Raw genomic sequence first — 19702 nt, forward strand, 5'->3', positions numbered from 1 at the left:
TAGGTATTGTACATTTACTGGGTACCAACCGTTAAATAACCCAATTTCTTTTCAATGGGTAGAATAACCAAGGAAAAGAGGAATGTTATGGTTATGAAATGGTTTAGTATAAAGATGAAGGACAATATTTTCTATTTTTAAGACGCCCCATAGCCATTTTCATTTGATGGGAATAAAAAAATCGTCCTTAATTCTTTTCGGGTCGCCTCTAAAAATGGTCAGGTTAAAAAATCTGGCTTGATTGAGGTATACCCAAATTAATGGGGGTATACCAAATGAGACAAGATAAGATCATTTTGAAGTAAAACACAAAGCCCCTTAACCACATATTTACAAAAATGGTTAATCTACCCTTGATTAATTAACACTAATAAATACAATTAGGGTAATTAATTTAGTTAGTTAATTAGTTGACTGAAATTTTGGAATTAGGTTTTATTTTAGATTGAACTCATGGATATGGGTAGATTTTTGAGATTTCTTTTTTTTTTTTTTTTTTTTAGAATTTTACTTGTAACGGAAATGAAATCGTACTAGCCAAACACTTATAAATATGGGATTGTAGAGCTGCTGGGCGATTTTATACTCAAAATTATAGAAGGAATCAACATTTTCAGTTCTGAAAATATGAAAAGTCGGCAAGGTCGACAAAAAAAACCCTGCCGGCTATAGGATTTTTGACATATAGAGAAAGGTGTTACAAATGCATAATTAGTCGGCAAGGTATTAATTTCATAACCTGCCGACTAAACTATAGTCGGTAAGGTATAAGAAGGATGAATATCGTGCCGACTAAATATAGTCGGCAGGGTAAGGTTGAATACCATGCGGACCCTATAACTGCTGATTTCAGAGATGAAAAGTCGGCACGGTATTCAACCTTATACCCTGCCGACTATATTTTAGTCGGCAAAGTCGACAAAAAAAACCTTGCCGATTTTCGATCCGTTTTGATTCTTCGCTTTTTTTTTTTATCTCATCATGTATAGTTATAGTTTTGAAGAAAGATTTTGAAATTTTTTTTGAATATGTTTTAGTCGGCATGGTTTTTTAGTATGAGCAATTTTGGTCTTTTAAAACCTTTTAGATACCCCTTAGCACACTAATTTGGATGGGAATAAAATAGGTATACCCAATTAATTTGGGTATATCCCAATCTCGCCAGGTTAAAAAAGACTGCCCATCTTTATATTTCTTTTCACAACCAGACCAAAGGCTTCTTCTCTTCTTCTTGGGTCTCACAAAAAAAAGAAATACTTACCAAAGTTGTTTTATGATGACATGGAATCTCACCTTCCCAAAAAAACGAAAATATCCATAGTCCCCCCTTCCCTCATTCTTTATCCTTTTACTTATTTTCTTTTCTCTCTTCCAGAGTTCTTACAACCTAATAATTACCAAACGTTTGCTTTTATTTTCTTCTGCTTTTTCTTCTCCATCCTTTTTTTTTCTTTCTTCCACTTCAGCTGGAAATTCACATTTCAAGTACATAGGCTCCTTTCATTGACAACCATCCAACTACCACTCTTACTATTCAGTTACTACTAGCTAATAACATGAAACCAAAGATAAAATGACAAAACATACATATTCATGGACCCCTAGCAATAGCATCTTCGTGTATAGTTCATTCCTAAACAGAATAGTAACACATACATTTAACATTCACTCCTTGTCGTGTGAATTTTGTTGTGTGCAAATTTTCAGCTTAGTAGATCATGGACTCATGGTACCGAGTCTCACTAAAGTCCATCTTAGATTTCTTGTTCAATACAAAAAAACAATAAAGTGACCTGGTATTCATCTTAAATTTGTTGCACAATCAAAAAATAAAATAAAATAATAATAATAATCTGAAAGTGAAAGTTGTGAACTGAACTCTAACCTGAACCCAGGCCTAAAAACAAAGATTAGCTAGCTAGATTGTATATGATATAACTGGGTAGAAAAGGAAAGTTTTCTACGTAATGAAACAAGAAGTGAAAACAAGGAAACAAGATAAAGGGTCAAAGCATTTTGAGCTTCAAAATACAACAAATTTAGAACAAAGCATTGACTTCTAATGTATTACAATATGTACCATGTAACCACAACCTAAAAAACAAAATAATGATTTCAGTAAGTAAATCAGAGAATGGAAAGAGAATATATTAATACATTCAGTCAGAAATTATGTTTTCACAAAACTGATTGATAAAACTGCAGGTACTACTACAGACAAAGACAAGACATTTGATTCTTAACAATGTTCTGCATCCTACATAATCTAAAACAAGTGAGAAACAAATCTAAGTAGTGTAGTCCACTTCAGATTGATAAGATATCTCACCCAACTTACAATTTTTGTCCATCAAAATTTACTCCCAAATATTTATCCAGTACATTCTTGAACGCCTGCAAAACAAGCAATAAAAGAGAAAACAAAATTAATTTCTCAATCTGTTTATTTTTTGGAAAGTATATATCACAACCTAACACAACAAGATGTTCAATACTAAATGAATGAGTCATTTAACACATATTACTAATGATTTGATGTATATCTACTTAGTTGTGCAACTTTGATAACAATGGTTAATCGTTAATATATGTATGCTCATTTGAGTTTTGAAACTTAAACAGCGATGGATATGTTTGTGCAACTATATGCGCTGCATGCATCACAGATTCACAGACAACAGATATAAGACACCACTCCCAGAAAAGAGAGAAAAAGAGAAAAGAATATATGTGATTTTCTTGTTGCTGGTTCCATCTTAATCTGCTTATCCACAAAGAGAACATTTTTTTCTCCTTTCACATCTCTAAGAAACCATTTGGCAACCAAAATTGCAGACAAATCAGTGCCCAGAATCCTAAATATGCAGAACGAGTTAGGGCAACACTACTGGTCTATGATGGGTTCCAACTAGAAGCTATTTGTGGAATATGTTGGCACGTGGAAGGAAAATCAAGTATGCTACTATGAGAAAATCACACTCATTATGCTACTTGCCATATATGAGAATTTTTCAGGTGTTACACCACTTCCTAATGGTCGTATATATGTAGGATGATTGTTTACATTACACCACAGAAAGGGCGTTCATTTGATAAGCTAGTAATTATTGCAGAAACGGCAGATATTAGACTACTCATAAAGAAGAATCAGCCAATAGAGTAAACAATCACCTGGCGTGCAAATGACTCTTTGCCATTCAGAACAGCATTCATGGCAGCAAATTGATCATCAAAAACACCATAAACAGCCTGGTAGAATTCATCCCTGTAAGTAAGAACAAAAAGTGAGGCCTAATTTATGAGGCGAGGAACCAAATTGGTGCAGTAAGAGTTTGTATGTACCGGTTTCCTTGACTCGTCAATTGATCTATTTCATCAAACTTCCTCGTCAGTACTTCTGCTGACGCAGGTGAAAGCATTTGCAGTATTAGTGCCTCCAACGTTCTTGGAAAATTATGCTGGAAGAGAAAAAAAAAAGAAAAAAACTTAATTAGTTGCCAATCCCCAAGGATAAGGGAGTGAAGGGGAGTCGATATTCAAGTCAGCAATTATCAACACACTCGCCCGTCAACCTCAGCTAAACATTTTCGTAAAGCACTTAGTTCGCACAAAAAGTTCTTTGATACGGTTAACTTATTAGAAACTTTCATGTTTAGCATATAGATTGATTATTATCCAAAGTGAAGCGCAAACATTTCGGAATAGAGGAGAAGAATGAAGATAAGGGTCAACTCTAAACCCTAGTTTGCGTTTCATACCACAGTCGGCACTTTGAATCACTTGACTGACCAGTCTTATTAAGAATCAAAAACAACCGAACCTGTGCTAAATAGACAATACGAGTGTAAAGGTATATACCCAAAACCCAACAATACAGACAATATAATTTTGCTTTAGCTTCACTACTTGTGTTTTCAACATGCACTGTGTATCTGCCTTTCTCTTGATACACTGTTGTCGACATACAAACAGATACAATCTAGCTATAAACATAAAACTAGATGCTAGAATGACCAATGCTCATGAAAATTTGAAATTGATGGGACCAGTATAAGTGTCAAACCTACCACCATGCCAAGCAAGACATTTTGAAGTTGAAGTGGCTCCAGAGCCGAAATGACCTTAGCAACTGGATCATCTTCCAAGCAAAATGGATTAGGATGAACATCCTTCTTGCATTCATCTTCCATTGGTGTTGATTGCAGTTGTTCACTTTGACTAGCAATGTTCACTCCATCATGAACTAAAGAAACAAGTTGATGAAGAGCTTGCAGGGAAACTGTGTCCATTTGCTGTATCGTTATCCTCTTATGTTTAATGGTCCCTTGCGACTGCTCACTGTACGAGTTCTTTTCTAGATTGTGCTCACGCTGACCTGCCACGACAAAACAAAGTTTTGGATGTCAAGTATCTAAAAAGGGGCTAGTTTCCTTACGTGAAGTTAGTCACAATTGACATCAATGAAAAGAGTAAAAAAATTATATGGAAGATTTCATGTAAGGGCATAAAATAACCTTGTCCGTCGTCAACCTGGCAAGAATCCTCCTGTCCGGAATTCTCAATACTAATTGAAGTTTCATATAACATTTGATCCTGTTCTATATTAATTCCAAGAAACATTATTTATAGTAAAAATGTCATTGATAAATGACGAAAAGAAAAAATTGATATATTTTGGTCAAGCATGATGTCTAACCACATTTTATTATGACTCAAATGGTGGGAAGAGCAACTTATTTCATGTATATTATTAACACATCGAGTTTGTAGTAAAGCAAAGACGTCTGTAATAAAATTCGATATCATGCATAGAGAAAAGCCAAACATAAATGCAGGATAAGCAGGATACTGCTTACCATTTCCGTCTTCACCAATCTTTGTACGAATTAATGATGTGGAGAACAATTCGGAAAATGGAAAATAAACAAGGGAAGTCAGTCCATCTTCCAAGTACAGACTACTAACAAGCAAAAACAGAAGGTGATAAAAAAAATGATTAACTGAAGGAAAACAAAGACCTTCTTAAGATAGTGCGTAGATAATATGCATCCATGTGTTCTGGTAAACTAGTCATAATACTAGATCGCCACCAGAAGTTAACAGCTATTGTGACGTCGTCGCTATCCACTTGGTGCAACCTGTTCAGATGAGAATGCAAACACTCCTTGAGTAATTCGAATTACAGATGTATCTGACCAACCAGTTACAAGAAGAATGTGCCTTCAACAATCATACAAACATGTAGAAACTCAGCGTAGAAAATAAAAATTATGCAAAATGGAAGAAACAAAATTATTACCAGCCTTCAGGAATGAAAAGTGCGTCACCCGCTTGCAGAGTAACTTTTTGGGAGTACATCATAGAGTTTTGCGCTCTTGAATGAGTTGACAAGTCTGGCTTTTCTAGATCAACACAACTACCAAACAGAAATTAGTATAAGTATAGCATGCAGAATAAGAAATATGAGATAAATCCAGTTTCTTCAAAAAATGGATTATGCAACTTGTTTCTGATCCTCAGACCCAAAAGTAACCAGAACTTAAACGACATCAGTAATTATCTTTCACATGATTGACGATGGAGAGTTACCATACCTGTGATTTGAGGCCTCACTGTATATAGCCATTGGATATAATGATGAAACGGCAGAAGGCGGCCACAGAACAACTGAGATGGAGAAATAACAGATGGCAATCAGTGGGCTATTTGGTAGTAATCCCACAACTTGGGCAACCATCACTGTACTATGAAACCAATCAATCAAAACAGACATAACTGAGTACCTTGTTTGCATCCAGCAACCACACATAGTAGGTTATGGTCTGGATCATAATGTGTACTAGACCTTGATTTTGCATTGTTCATCCACAAGTTGATAGAAGTTAATGTTTTTGCCTTCAGAATTTTTGGCTGCATCCACAAACCAAAACAAAACCAGTACTGCCTAAATCAACTTTTGACCAAATCCACATGACACCAAGTAGAAGTGCATAAATTTTACTGGTACTGAGCTCTCCTTACTTTAGCAAAGTTATATACTGTATTGAAACAAAAAATAAGCAAGCAGAAAGCTCAACATGAAATGAATGCGAACCATTTGAATGTCTTCTCGTAGAATGTCCAACTGAGACTTCTCCTTATTCTCCAAATTCACAATTGGCACCTATATCATAAAAGCACCCTTAAGTCCGACTTCAACCAACTGAAAACAAACACCAAGATCAACAAACTGTAAACGTGCTTTTTATATCCCATTCGACACAGCACTTGACATAGCGTTGGGAAAATAAGGGCTAAGAATAAACACGCGTTGGCCACTTAGCGGTAATGCCCCGGGTGTTTTGGATCTCATCCTTTTTTTGCCAGCCAACAAAGTCACGCTTGAACACACAGCCAGGTAAGCAATACAACCTGCGCTAAGTAGATTTGATGAAGAGAACTGGTAGAAGGCAAACAAGTTTCTTCTTCTAAGGTAGGCTCTGTCACTCCAACACCTTCTTGATCAACAGACACTCCAGAACCATTATCAGAACTTCTTAGCTTTTTACAAGATGAAATGAAAATAGAGAACAGCAACGGAACCTACAATAATATGCGGAAATTGCAATATAATGCATGAATTCTAGTTATCTTTACACATTCAAAACGCAAAAACCAGTTCTAAGAATGATATAAGACTTACCCGCTCATGACTTCTAAGATCACCATAAAACACAGGTGCTGTTCTCGACAACATAGCCTCCACAATAGAAGACCCTGCTCTTTCCTGTAATCACAATTTCGAAGTAAGTAATAAAACACTAAACCCTAAATTCAATGAATAAATGAGAGTGATGTAGGTGAAATGAAACCTGTAAATAGTCGAGACCACCTTTACAAGGGTTCCATTTGGAAAAACATTTCCAATGTTTAACGCAACCATGAAATACCTAAATTCCAAACAATTAAGAGAAAATTAAGTGATGTTAATGCTCATGAAAGAAGGGAGGAAATACGTGAATGAGATTGTAATTACCGCAGGAATGCTTTTAGATTCAATGTGAGAGAAGAAATGAGCCGGGGATGGAAGTTCGTCGAATTCAACAATCGAGAGAGTACCCATTTTTCTTCTTACTTTCCGCTTCTTCTTTTTTTGTTTTATTTTGGATATTATTTAAGAAGAAACCAACTGACAGGGGGTTAGTCCTCGAGTGATTTCGTGGGAGTTGAGTGTATTTTAAATCTCAGGGATTTTGAGAGAGTTTGAGAGAGTGTACGGAGTTTGAGAGAGTTTTGTGTTTTTGAGTTCAGGGAGTTTGGGGGAGTGTAGGGAGTTTGAGAGAGTTTATTAGAGGGAGTTTGGGGGAGTTTGAGAGAGTTCACTCCTAACTCATTCTGTTTTAAGAAACAATAAACCCTTATTTGCAAATAACGTTGATCTTTAATCAAAAGAAAAAAATAAATGAAAATGATCATATCTCTGTATCAATAGTATGTTATTTTGTGCAACGAGATAATTTTTTTTCCCTTCAATTTAACGGTCTCCATACAATTCTAACTCCCTTTGTTCACGAACATTTTCCCACATATCATCCGCTATACTCTTTCTCCGTGCATTAGCTTCTTGACGTTGTTGTTCTTGAGTTTGTTGTGTCAAAATTTCATCGTCATTTACAAGCGTTGATAGATGGATATCTTCCTCTTCCTCTTCCTCGACCGGAAACTCATCTGAACGGCATTCTTTTCATAAGAAGTTGTGTAGGCCTGCACAAGCTGTCATTATCTCCGCTTGCACCTGATACGGAAATGGAGGTTGAGACTTAAAGATCAAGAAACGAGACTTCACAACACCGAACAATCTTTCAACTACATTCCTCAAAGAAGCATGACGCATGTTAAATAATTCTTCAGCCTTTTCCGCATGATTACCCGTACCAGAAAATTCTTTCAAATGATAACGTTGGCCACGAAATGGTGTTAAACAATATCGTCGGTTTATAATTCGTAGTCACTTCCGTTTCCGGTTCTGTATTATTATTCTTCCTAACATTCTTTTTCTTCTTGTTGTTTTCAGCAGGTTGGCTGGATTTTTCCATTCTATGGTCTGACATGTTAGCTACATTAGTACTTAGACTAATACTAGAACTTAACAAAGCAAGGATAGTAATAACACCAAACAGTCTAATGTAAACATGATAAAAAAATGTGATACTATATTACACAGTACTAACACGCAGAGCTACTTAGCCAAATTGTTAATCAAAGAAAATCCCTTAGCAACTCCTTGCAACAAAAGCACCGTATGAATTGGCTAAAACACGCCAATACGGAATGAAGTACGCCACTGTATTGAACTTTGGCATATAGAATAGAAGAGAAGTATGTGTCTAAATAAGAGGACTTAACAAGTGATAGTGATTCTCAATGACACCCATGCAAAGTAGCAAGCCAATTAATGCATGATGACATAACAAATTATGAAGATAGCTGTAAAGGAATTCGGTTTCACCGAAACACAGTTTCAGATTGTCCAATCTTTGCAGTACTAATACTTACCTGATCCTCTTGAAAATTTTTACGGTACACTTACAACTCAATATTCCACAACACACTCAAAAATCATAGCATTCCAACGGTTCATTAAAAATATACATTACTCAGAACCCGACTACTTTCAATACGTGCATACAGAATTCAGTTCCGGATTTCTCACACTTTGGTGTACCTAAAGTGATCATAACTTCATGAAATTTCTACAGTAGGTAACCTTAATATATACAAACATCATACTAAAATTTCAGCTTTGTCCGATAAGCGTAGAATGAGATAAATAGGAATCAGTCCCCTATTCGGGATTTAAACTCAGCAGACCATAGTCATATATTGTGCAAGCTTTGTAGTAGCAAACGTGACCTGATCCGCGTGAAAAGTTTACTGTACTTCTATAACATGGTAAACTACGACATACTCAAATTTCATCATATTCCAATGGTTGAATATAAAGATATCATTATAACAAAAGCACCGTATGAATTGGCTAAAACACGTCAATACGGAATGAAGTACGCCGCTGTATTGAACTTTGGCATATAGAATAGAGGAGAAGTATGTGTCTAAATAAGATGACTTAACAAGTGATAGTGATTCTCAATGACACCCATGCAAAGTAGCAAGCTAATTAATGCATGATGACATAACAAATTATGAAGATAGCTGTAAAGGAATTCGGTTTCACCGAAACACAGTTTCAGATTGTCCAATCTTTGCAGTACTAATACTTACCTGATCCTATTTAAATTTTTATGTTACACTTACAACTCAATATTTCACAACACACTCAAAAATCATAGCATTCCAATGGTTCATTAAAAATATACATTACTCAGAACCCGACTACTTTCAATACGTGCATACAGAATTCAGTTCCGGATTTCTCACACTTTGGTGTACCTAAAGTGATCAGAACTTCATGAAATTTCTACAATAGGTAACCTTCATATATACAAACATCATACTAAAATTTCAGCTTTGCCCGATAAGCGGAGAATGAGATAAATAGGAATCAGTCCCCTATTCGGGATTTAAACTCAGCAGACCATAGTCATATATTGTGCAAGCTTTGCAGTAGCAAACGTGACCTGATCGGCGTGAAAATTTTACTGTACATCTATAACAAGGTAAACTACGACATACTCAAATTTCATCATATTCCAACGGTTGAATTTAAAGATATCATTATAATCAAATCATGCAATTTCTTACCAAGATCTTTTGAACCACAAGGGTTTTGACAGAGAGAGAGTACCCACAAAAAAAAACTATACACACAATCAAAATAAACAATCATGGAGATCAAAGATATGAAAAACAATCAAAATAGTACACAAATCAAACTATTATAAACAATCATGGAGATCAAAGAAGAAAAAAAAACATACCTGGAAAAAAACGTTTCCTCTTCTTTCTCCTATGGTTTTCTACGCACCAAACTCCTTCCCAAATATCTACTCTTTTGAGAGATTTGTTGTGAGACCAAAATACACTAAAAACTCCTTCGAACTCCCCAAAGCAACCAACTCCATAGTATTGTAGTGTTTTATGACTAACAGGGAGTTCAAGAGCTTTTTTTAAACTCCCCAGCGACTAACAGGTATTTTCTAGAGAGTTTAGGAGACTCCTCTAAACTCCCCCACGACTAACGGAGATTTGGAGAGACTCCCTCAAACTCCCTCAGGACTAACAGGAGAAAACCTAAATACATTAAAATCTCTCGAACTCTCCCACCACTAACCCCCTGTCAGAGTTTACAAACCATGACAAGTCCTCCCTCTATCATCCTCCTGGCAGGAAGGAGTTTGTACGGAATGCTCCCATTTTTTTATTTTTTTATGGGAATACACTGGGTATCACCCAAGGTTTAAAAAGAAAACAATTGTGGATATAGTACAATGACAAAAACAGGATCCAAATATCAAATCAGGGTCAATCCTTATCGAAGTATTTTATGTAATTCCTAATTTACCCCTCACTAATCAGGATTAGTGATTAATAATAATTAGTAAAATCTTAAGATTTTTGATAAATGATTAGTGTGTGTTATTATTTATATTTGGGTGAGTGAGGTGAGAGTAGAAGGAGGGAAAGAAAATTTGAGAGGGAATTGTGAAAATGGAGAATGATTGTGAAGAGAGAATTGTTGCGGTTAAATCTTTAGCTCAACTACAACAAGGAGCATATCTTGAATCTTCATCCAATGACAACAACTCACAATTGCAAGTTTTTGTGGAACCAACACCTTTGGAACATGAATTTTATGAGCATGAAGTGTTTCGTGAAGAATCAACCCAAGAGAGTAAACTAGCACAACATATAAACACTCCCAATACTCAGGTAAAACTGCGAATAGGTTGAAAAATTGATTTTTTTTCTTTCAATCCACCATTGCTTCTGTTGTAAAATCTCGGTACCGGCATGGTCAAAGTATGAATACCATGCCGGAACCAAAAATACCGGCATAGTATTCATACTACGACCATGCCGGAACCTTGATATCCCCCATTTTGAAACTAAAAGCGGCATAGTTTGCAACCAAAAAACTATGCCGGTACAGAAGTTACTTTTTACCTACCACGGAATATTCTATCGAATATGCTACCGACATGGTTAAATTATAATGTTACCATGCCGGTACTGCATGAAAAACATACAGGAAGTAGTGTCTTCCGAAACTAAATACCGGCATGTAAAATCAATTAACTACCACGCCGGAACTGTATACTGGAGTGGAATCACAGATAACGAGCATGCCGGAAAAACCGTCGGCGTTGTTCAATTTTAACATTACCATGCCGGTACCTACAAAAAAAAACATACATGAAGGAGCTTTTTCCAAAGCTAAATACTGGCATGGTATATTAAGTATGAGCCACGCCAGAACCTTCTACCGGCGTGGTAACTTAGATTACGAGCATGACGGAACCAGTATTTTCGGCATTGCTTTCAAATATATTGTTAATGCCGGAAGCGTCTCAAAATTGGTCTTCAGTTTCGGTGCAGTTCGACTATATCGGTACTGTGATCGAGCATGCCGGAACTGCATACCGGCATAGTATTAAATTTATCTTTTTTGGAACTAATTTATCTTCTTTTTGTTCGATCCTTAGGTTGTGACATATATAGATCCAACAAATGCAAAACCGCTTGGTCGGGATACGTCGGAATACTATAAAATGCTTCTGATATGTTACCAAAGATTTCTTTTCACCTAGTACCTTGAATATTACCAATGAATTTCTTGTGATGAACCTTATAATCTCCTATTGTTGTCCTTATGTAGGGAATAAAAGATCCAAAGGAAGCAATTGCTTGGGCTAAAGAGACTGCTCTTAAGAACATGTGTGTGTTGGTGAGGAATACCCTCGTATGAGTTTTAAGATGGTTTGCGAGAGAAGTGGGCGATACAAGGAGAAGAATAGCCACAAGAGAAAGGATTATGTATATCCAAAGAAGACTAATAGGGTATACAAGACTCATACGAGGAAGGATAATTGCCCCTTTAAGCTTGTATTCCGTTTAAATGACAAGAACTATGAATGGGATTGTGAGGTTTCTTTCGGCCGTCATAACCACCGGGATCCGAAAGATTTTGTTGGTCACTCCCTAGTTGCGAAGCTAAAACCTCATGAAATGAAGGATGTAAACCAAAACATTTATCAAACCGAGACAAATTCTCAGAGGCTTCAAGGAAAAGGATAAGACGAACGTGTCTTCTCTAAGTATAATTTACAGCACACAAGCAAGTATTAGAAGGGTGGAATGGAAAGGGAGGAGCGTTATGCAAGAATTTTAGAAGATATTTTGGGATTACAACTACACGCGTATCATTAAAGAGGGCCGGACAACAAGCCCCTTCTAATGTTCATTTCATATCCTTTGCTTTCACAATTGGCTTATACATGTTGTGGTGTTCTTATGATGGATTGCACCTACAAGAAAAACAAATACAATATGTCGTTGTTGAACATCGTGGGGCATACATCGGACAAGGTAACATTCACATTGGCTTGGTGTATGATGGAAAACGAGAGGGACTATAATTATCATTGGGCATTACGTCAATTTAGAATATTCTTCCGGGAAAATCAACTTCCGAGGGTCATCATAACCGATCAAGATGATGCATTAATGAATGCAATATCCGACATCTTCCCGGATGCACAAAATTTCCTATGTACATACCATATACGTAATAATGTGATAAAAACTTGTCATGCCTTGTTTGAACCCACAAAGGCGGATATTAAGAAGAGAATGATTGTTCAACTAGAGGAAGATGTTCGCAAGAACAAACTATCACCCGAAGAAGAAGAAGATGTGAGTTGACAAAGAATATGAGGAAAATCATAAAAAGTGGTTGGAATTTTTAAGAGATTGGGAGAAAGTTTATTGGTCTCTTACCGAGGATATGTATGAAAAGAGATTGGACAAGTTTATTGCCGATTGGAATGAAGTTTATCCGACTGACGTCTGGTATTGTCGGACTCAATGGTTGGATAAGTTCAAGGAAAAATTTGTGCGTGCATGGATGATAGGTGTTGTAAACACCTTGATATTTATCTATTGTTTATGCATTCTTTGCTAATTTTCTTGTAAATTATGTATCTTATGATTACTTTTGAGCTTATCAGGTACTTTGGAGTCATTGGGAGCCAAAAAAGGAGAAATCGTCCATTTGGAGCGTAAAGGGCACAAAAATCAATTCACAAGCGAGTGATACATGGCGTCGGTTAAGAATATGCGCAACAAGGAAGTGAATAGGCAGTCGGTTCCGCGGAACTGACAAGCCAAATGAGATCTGGGCAACCCTTATAGTCAGTGGGGTGTCTATATCAATCTTTACTCCTACACAAACCTAAATTTCAGAGAAAAATTATTTATTCTTGTCATTAGCTTTCTTTTACTCCACCTAAAATTCAGAGAGATAAATTGGTGCGTCTGTTTTCTGAGAAATTGGTGGCAGTGGTAAACATCTGGATCGAATTCAAGGAGATGAGGATGTGAATTTAAGCTCTGATGTGAGGATGAAGAACACAAAAAAATTCTGAGTTTGAGAAGATGATGGTTAGGGTTTGCCAATCCTGTAAAGTCAGATGAAGAAATTGAACTCAGGGAGATGTTGTTGGTTGTGTTCTTAAGAGGATGGATGGGTTATATATTTCGAGTTGAAATTCAGAGCCGGTTGGAAAGAAGCTGAAGAAGATTTGTTGAAATCAATGGGTTCCTCATACTCAATCTGGGAAGATGATTAAAGATTTGTTGAGATCGATTAGGGTTCGATTCGAGAGGGGTTTGATTGAGAAGCTGAGCAGGAAATGAAAAACTGGGTACTGCTGATTTGGTGGATACCGTTGGGATTGAATGGAAGAAATTGAAGTTATGTATGTGTGATTCAATAACAAGTCAATTGAAGTTGGATGGAAATAGGTTGTGGTTTATGTGGGTTGGATGGAATGAACTGTGAAGGTTAGCTGAATTGAAATGAAGCTGAATTGGAATTGCAATGAATTTGAGCAAGTGATGGGTTCTTGGAAAATGGATCTGTTGCCATTGCTCAGGTGAAACAATGATGGTGTTGTGCTGGTTCCAGTGGTTACAGGGATGGTGTAATTGAATCTGCAGGGGGGTTTGAAATGTGGATGTTCTTAGGGTTCAAGTTCTGCTGCAAGGAAGTAAAGGGAATGATGAGGCTAAGTAGATGGTAAGTTGTGCACACTAGTCCAAAACGTGGTTTTTAGGACACTTACCGCACAGGTAAAGGGACACATTATGTTTGTCATTAAATATTTTACATCTAGGATTAGTCAAATATTGTGGGCGTGATAATTAACGTCGGTAACCTGTAGTTTCTATGGTAACTATTTTCACCCCACCTCCCCAAATTTCCACCTATATCTAATACCCTTAAATCACATAAATCGTACGGCCTAAAATTAGATCCAGAAACTTCTCAAAACTGAAATACCGATCGAGAAAATAAAGGTTCCTCCTTCGTGGTTTATCAATAATGAAACCGTTTCGATTTTCATTAACTTCCCCACTCGATTCTTCTGGATAAAAAAATAGTCTTAGAACAATCACATCTAATTTCTCTAAAACCCCAAATTTCTTGGGAAAGTTTGAATCGAATCAAATTCCGTATCTAATTCTCGGAAAGTAAGAGTGTTAATGGATAAATTTGTTGTGTTTTCAAAAAGGTCTCTCGGTACATCTATCTTCTACCTTGAATCCAGAGATACCCATATTTGAATTCTACTTCCAGAGGTAAATTTTGTTCCTTTCATGAATTATTATCATTTGTTTGTTTCTAGGTTAAAATCATTGAATGGATTTGTTTATTTTTAGGTTAAAATCATTGAAAGGATTGGGGATATGTTTATGTTGAAAACACCAAGGAAGGAAATTGAAAAAACCGATTGAAATTATTTCTTTTGAGATCTAAAACGAGTCATATTTGAGTATCATTTTATTAACTAGTAGAGAATGGGGTTTCTTCAACCCACATCCACGACCCCCGTTGATCGATGTTTGACCTTTGACCGATCAAGACCGTCGCGGATATAGTAAAAACACGGAGAACATATTTACGGTTAAAACGGGTCGTACTATATTTACCATTTTGTCCCTCATTTTAACAACCCATACTGTTACGGATGAACATAGTTTTTCCTATGGTTCACTTTTCGAGACGACCACTTTCCCATTTCTATTTCAATTTTCAGCTGTGATACACACACAACGGTTTTACACCGTGAAATGCACAACGAGGGAAATGGACGGTCCCGATGCGCGTGCTTAGCATCGGGATAGGTGCGGGCAGAAGTGGTCCCCACCAGCCTCTCTCACATGCAATGCTTCGGTGCGATCCGCGGTGTAAAATCACGGTGTGTTAATAATTTCTGTTCAATTTTAGCTCACATCTCTCTCTCCTCTATTATCTCTATCGCTTCTCCTCCCTAGCTCTCTCAGAACCAAAGAAAAAAGTCATTTTTTCTTATGAACCTTCCACCCCCTGTTACATTTTCTTACCAAGACTAATCACGAATAAACGATCCGCATGATTGCATCCTCCTTCCAACATAGCTAATGATTCAAAATTTTATAAACCAAATAACCCTCATATATGTATCTGTTGTTGCCGCAATCTGAAACCCTAACTCTTTGTAAATATCTGTAAAAACAGCAAAATCCTTCACGGCCGACCAACATCCCCTTTTGTTCATCAATAACTTCCAAAACCCAATCTTCGATTTTTGCCATCGCAATCAGAAACCCTAACTCTGTATTTCGAAAGGGATAAATCCTAATTTTCCCATTTAATAGTTATCAATGCTATCATTGATCAAATTATTCTCAGAATCTTATCTCTAATATATAATTTTACAGATTTTTTAAGAGGTTAAACAATCGAAGATGTGGTGAGAAAAAGGCCTTTTAGGTTTTTTAAATTTTTTTTCTTTCAATAGATTTTGATATTTTTGAGATCTTTGTTTGTCTGCAGGACAGAGTATGATATAGGTGTTGTAGTATTTTTCGTGCGGTAAATAAGAGTTCGTTGCTCGGACTTGAAAAGATTTATAAATAAAAATATATACACAATATTTGTCACAGGATCAAGAGACACTAGGACTCAGGATTCCACCATTAATCATTCACACAATTCATATATTTATTCCAAACAATTATAACTCAAATGATATCGACTCTTATTCTTGCCAAAGTAGATTTGTAGAAGATTTATTGTATATCACTAGCATGACGCATCAAAATCACTAAGACCAAGCATACATCATCATACGCTATCACAACCAATTAAGAAAAATCATAAAACAATTTATAAAAAGTGCAAGTAGTCAAAAAAGAATTAAATATAATTTTTATATGCGTGAAATATGGCTTCCTCAATCACCCCAGTATTGGGGTTTAGCTATTCATCATGAAAACACACTCAAAAAAAAATATAATTATAGCTCAAATGGTGTTTTTATTGAAGAAAAACTAATAATAATGAATCTGCAACGCTGTATATGCGTTTCAGAAGTTACCGTTATAAGAGACGTTGCAAATTCAAATTAAGCGTGCCAAACTGACCGTTCTCAGCGCTGTAAACAGCGACACTTCTTGGCTGCATCTGGAACTCTTGAAGAACGACGCTTCTGGAGCGTCAAATCTTCATCTTCTTCCTCCTCTGCGAGCGCAGCAGCAGCAGCAGGAGAGATTTCTCCAACTCGCTTCTCTCGGCTCCAAACTTCCCCAAACTCTTGATAACCTTTCTCTGACTCCTAAGGATGCTATTTATACACAGCAGCTCCCAGAAATCTTCACGCAATCTCGCATTTAATCTTCACAGCACTTCGTATCTTTTTAAATATTTTTTTTCTGTTTTATGAAGATCGTGTCCCCCAAATCTTCCCTTTCCTTGTACGCGGCTTATTAATCTCTGTTAAAACTTCCCTGACTTGGATATATTCAAATCCTAGGAGAATATCTTCTCTAATTGCGCAAATCTTTTCCAACAGAAACGATATTATTCTCTTCTCTGTTTAAACTTTGATCCTCTCTAACGGATTATTTAGCCCAGGTTTTTCGATTATAACACTTGCATATGGTCTGTTTAGCTTAACCAGGCCTAGCCCAATCAATTTCGGTGATTGAATCTCTTCAGAAGCCCATCAAAAATCGAAATCAAATATTACCAGTTCTTGCATGCATTTTCCCGCCAAAATAGAGTTTGAAAATTTGAATAAGAAAATGGTGCCTTTATCAATTTTTCTTTGGTGCCTTTAGCGATTTTTCTGAGGCGTTTTCCGCACTTTCTCGGGGTTCCTCCGGGACATTTCCGGGGTACTTCCGGCACACTTCTGGGGCGCTTCCGGTACACCGTCAACGGAGCTCCAAACGCCGCATTTTTAACCAATTTCGCCGCAAAACCTTATTTTTCCAAAAACACCTATAAATAAATAAAACACCATAATGAGTACAAAAACGAGCACTAACAGTATATACAAATGAGATATATTAGACACATAAATGCGTCTATCAATAGGTGTGAATACTTTCTCACCTGAAGGGAGATTTTTTCTGGTTGAGTATGCGATTGAAGCTATTAAGGTAAACAACAAAACTAAAAAGACCTAATTTTTAGTTTCTTTTTGTAACCTAATTTCTGTGTTTTTGGTCATGATTGGTTTGGGTTTTTTCTTGTTTGTTTGTAGCTTGGGTCAACTGCAATTGAGAGCGTATCACTTCGCAGTTGCTGGTCTGTTCTTTGTTTCATAACAATAATTACCCACAAATCTGATTATTCTCTATTTCCTTGTTCACAACTGTTTTAGTATGAACCATATTTAGTGAGACAACCATCTTATGCTTACTTCAAAGTGTGGGGGTGCTTGGAAAAGGTGGCCATCCCTCCTCCTAAGATAGGACCCAAAACCGTTGATTGTGTTTTTATAGGGTATCCTGAGCATTCTAGTGCTCATAGGTTTATGGTTGTGAGTTCTGAAATTTCTGACATAGGGTTGAATACTATCATGGAGTCTAGGGATGCTGAGTTCTTTGAGAATGTATTTCCTATGAAACGTGATTCTCGAAAGATATGTTTAGATGATCCCCTAGAATTTTCGTCAACCAGTCAGTCATTACCTTTAGAGGAAGATGAACCAGAAATAGAACCTAGAAGAGGTAAAAGGGTTAAATCTAAGAAAACCTATCCTGGTTGCATTACATATCTAGCCGAGTCTGATCCTCAGACTTATAAAGAAGCCATGACTTGTCCTGTAGCTCCGTGGTGGAAAGAAGCTTAAATTATTGAAATGGATTCCATTCGAGAAAACGGTACTTTTGAACTTGTATATTTACCTACAGGGTCTAAGGCCATAGGTTGTAAATGGATTTTCAAGAGAAAACGTAATATAAATGGAACTATTAAAAAATACAAGGCTAGGTTGGTAGCGAAAGGCTATAAACAGATAGAAGGTATAGATTTCTTTGATACATATTCACCAGTGAGTAGAATTAGCTCCATTAGGATGTTAATTTCTATAGCTTATGTCCATAACCTAGAGATACATCAGTTGGATGTAAAGACAGTGTTTTTGAATGGTGAATTAGATGAAGAAATCTATATGGAACAACCCGAAGGCTTTGTAGTTAAAGGTTGTGAAAAGAAAGTTTGTAAACTGAAGAAATCTTTGTATGGATTGAAACAAGCACCTAAAAAGTGGCATGATAAATTTGATCATGCACCTTTCTTCTGTTGTTGAGCTGCTGAAAATAAGACTGTTCTGAAGCTGCTGAAAATAAGACTGTCCTGGAGAGTCTGTTCTTCGTGTTCTTGAAGCTTTTTAATGGCAGCAGCAGCAGCAGGTGAACATTGCTGCTACTCCTTCTTCTTCGCTCCTCCTGGCTCTGTATCGACCCCAAACTCTTCATCCCCCTTCTCTGACATAAAACCAACTATTTATAGGCTTTAAATCCCCTTGAAACTCGATCAAACCCCTTGGAAATCTCCATTATTCTTTACGGGTTGTTTGAAGAATAATCTTCTTCTTGTTGCGTTACAGGCTGTTTCTAGCTATTCTCTCGTCTCAAATATATTCTAGGACTTTTACCCAACTGTTTTGATGTATATCCCACGCAAGATATCCCATAAATCTCTCAAACTAATCTCAAACCCTAAACAGAAACCGTGTGCACTGTCTTGACTTTGTGTGGATTTTCTGACTTATCCAGCCCAATTAGATGGGTCTAATCGCTTCTAACAGGTCCCTTATGTCTTGTAGAGTCCGTGGGTACCAAATTTTCCCATTTAATCGCCTCCTAGGTCGCTCAAATCATTGATCCAAAACTGTTGACGCTGCTGCCTTTTTTCCCGCCAAAATCCAGTTTTGAAACTTTGAAGATGACCTCCCCCTATCCAGTTCCGGTGTCCCTTTAGTACATGCCCTGAAATGGGGTGCCCCTTAGTAATTAGGTTACCCCTTATCCAAAGTGAGAGTCCGTATAGTAATTTTCTCCCACGAGCGCAAAAACCACTTTTTAGCCAATTTCGCCGCAAAAGCTTATTTCTCCAAAAACACCTACAAAGACATAAAATAACCAAATAAGTACAAAATAGAGTACTAACAATATAAACAATTGGGACAAATTAGACACATAAATGCGT

General features: G+C 36.6%; 1 protein-coding gene across 1 annotated transcript; it reads right to left on the reverse strand.

The window, feature by feature from the left end:
* Window positions 1–2135: 2135 nt before the first annotated feature.
* LOC113350006 lies at window positions 2136–7126 on the reverse strand. Its single transcript, XM_026594062.1, has 15 exons — window positions 7016–7126; window positions 6852–6929; window positions 6683–6766; window positions 6412–6582; window positions 6095–6163; window positions 5784–5910; window positions 5595–5667; window positions 5300–5416; window positions 5019–5138; window positions 4857–4875; window positions 4515–4593; window positions 4068–4375; window positions 3343–3458; window positions 3172–3265; window positions 2136–2394 (listed from the first exon to the last, which is right to left on the reverse strand). Exons 1-15 carry the CDS (start codon window positions 7100–7102, stop codon window positions 2335–2337), a joined length of 1602 nt encoding a protein of 533 aa, XP_026449847.1. The 5' UTR covers window positions 7103–7126; the 3' UTR covers window positions 2136–2334.
* Between the last annotated feature and the right edge of the window lie 12576 nt (window positions 7127–19702).

The sequence above is a fragment of the Papaver somniferum genome, chromosome 2 (genome assembly GCF_003573695.1).
Source record: "Papaver somniferum cultivar HN1 chromosome 2, ASM357369v1, whole genome shotgun sequence".
NCBI lineage: Eukaryota > Viridiplantae > Streptophyta > Magnoliopsida > Ranunculales > Papaveraceae > Papaver > Papaver somniferum.

Excerpts from the sequence above, each read along its gene's own strand:
- LOC113350006 (XM_026594062.1), bottom strand. The coding sequence starts at position 7,102 with ATGGGTACTCTCTCGATTGTTGAATTCGACGAACTTCCATCCCCGGCT. Across the intron at positions 6,164-6,411 it reads ATCAAATCTACTTAGCGCAG|GTGCCAATTGTGAATTTGGA; the intron begins GTTGTATTGCTT and ends TTTATGATATAG. Across the intron at positions 4,376-4,514 it reads CCAGGTTGACGACGGACAAG|GTCAGCGTGAGCACAATCTA; the intron begins GTTATTTTATGC and ends TTGTCGTGGCAG.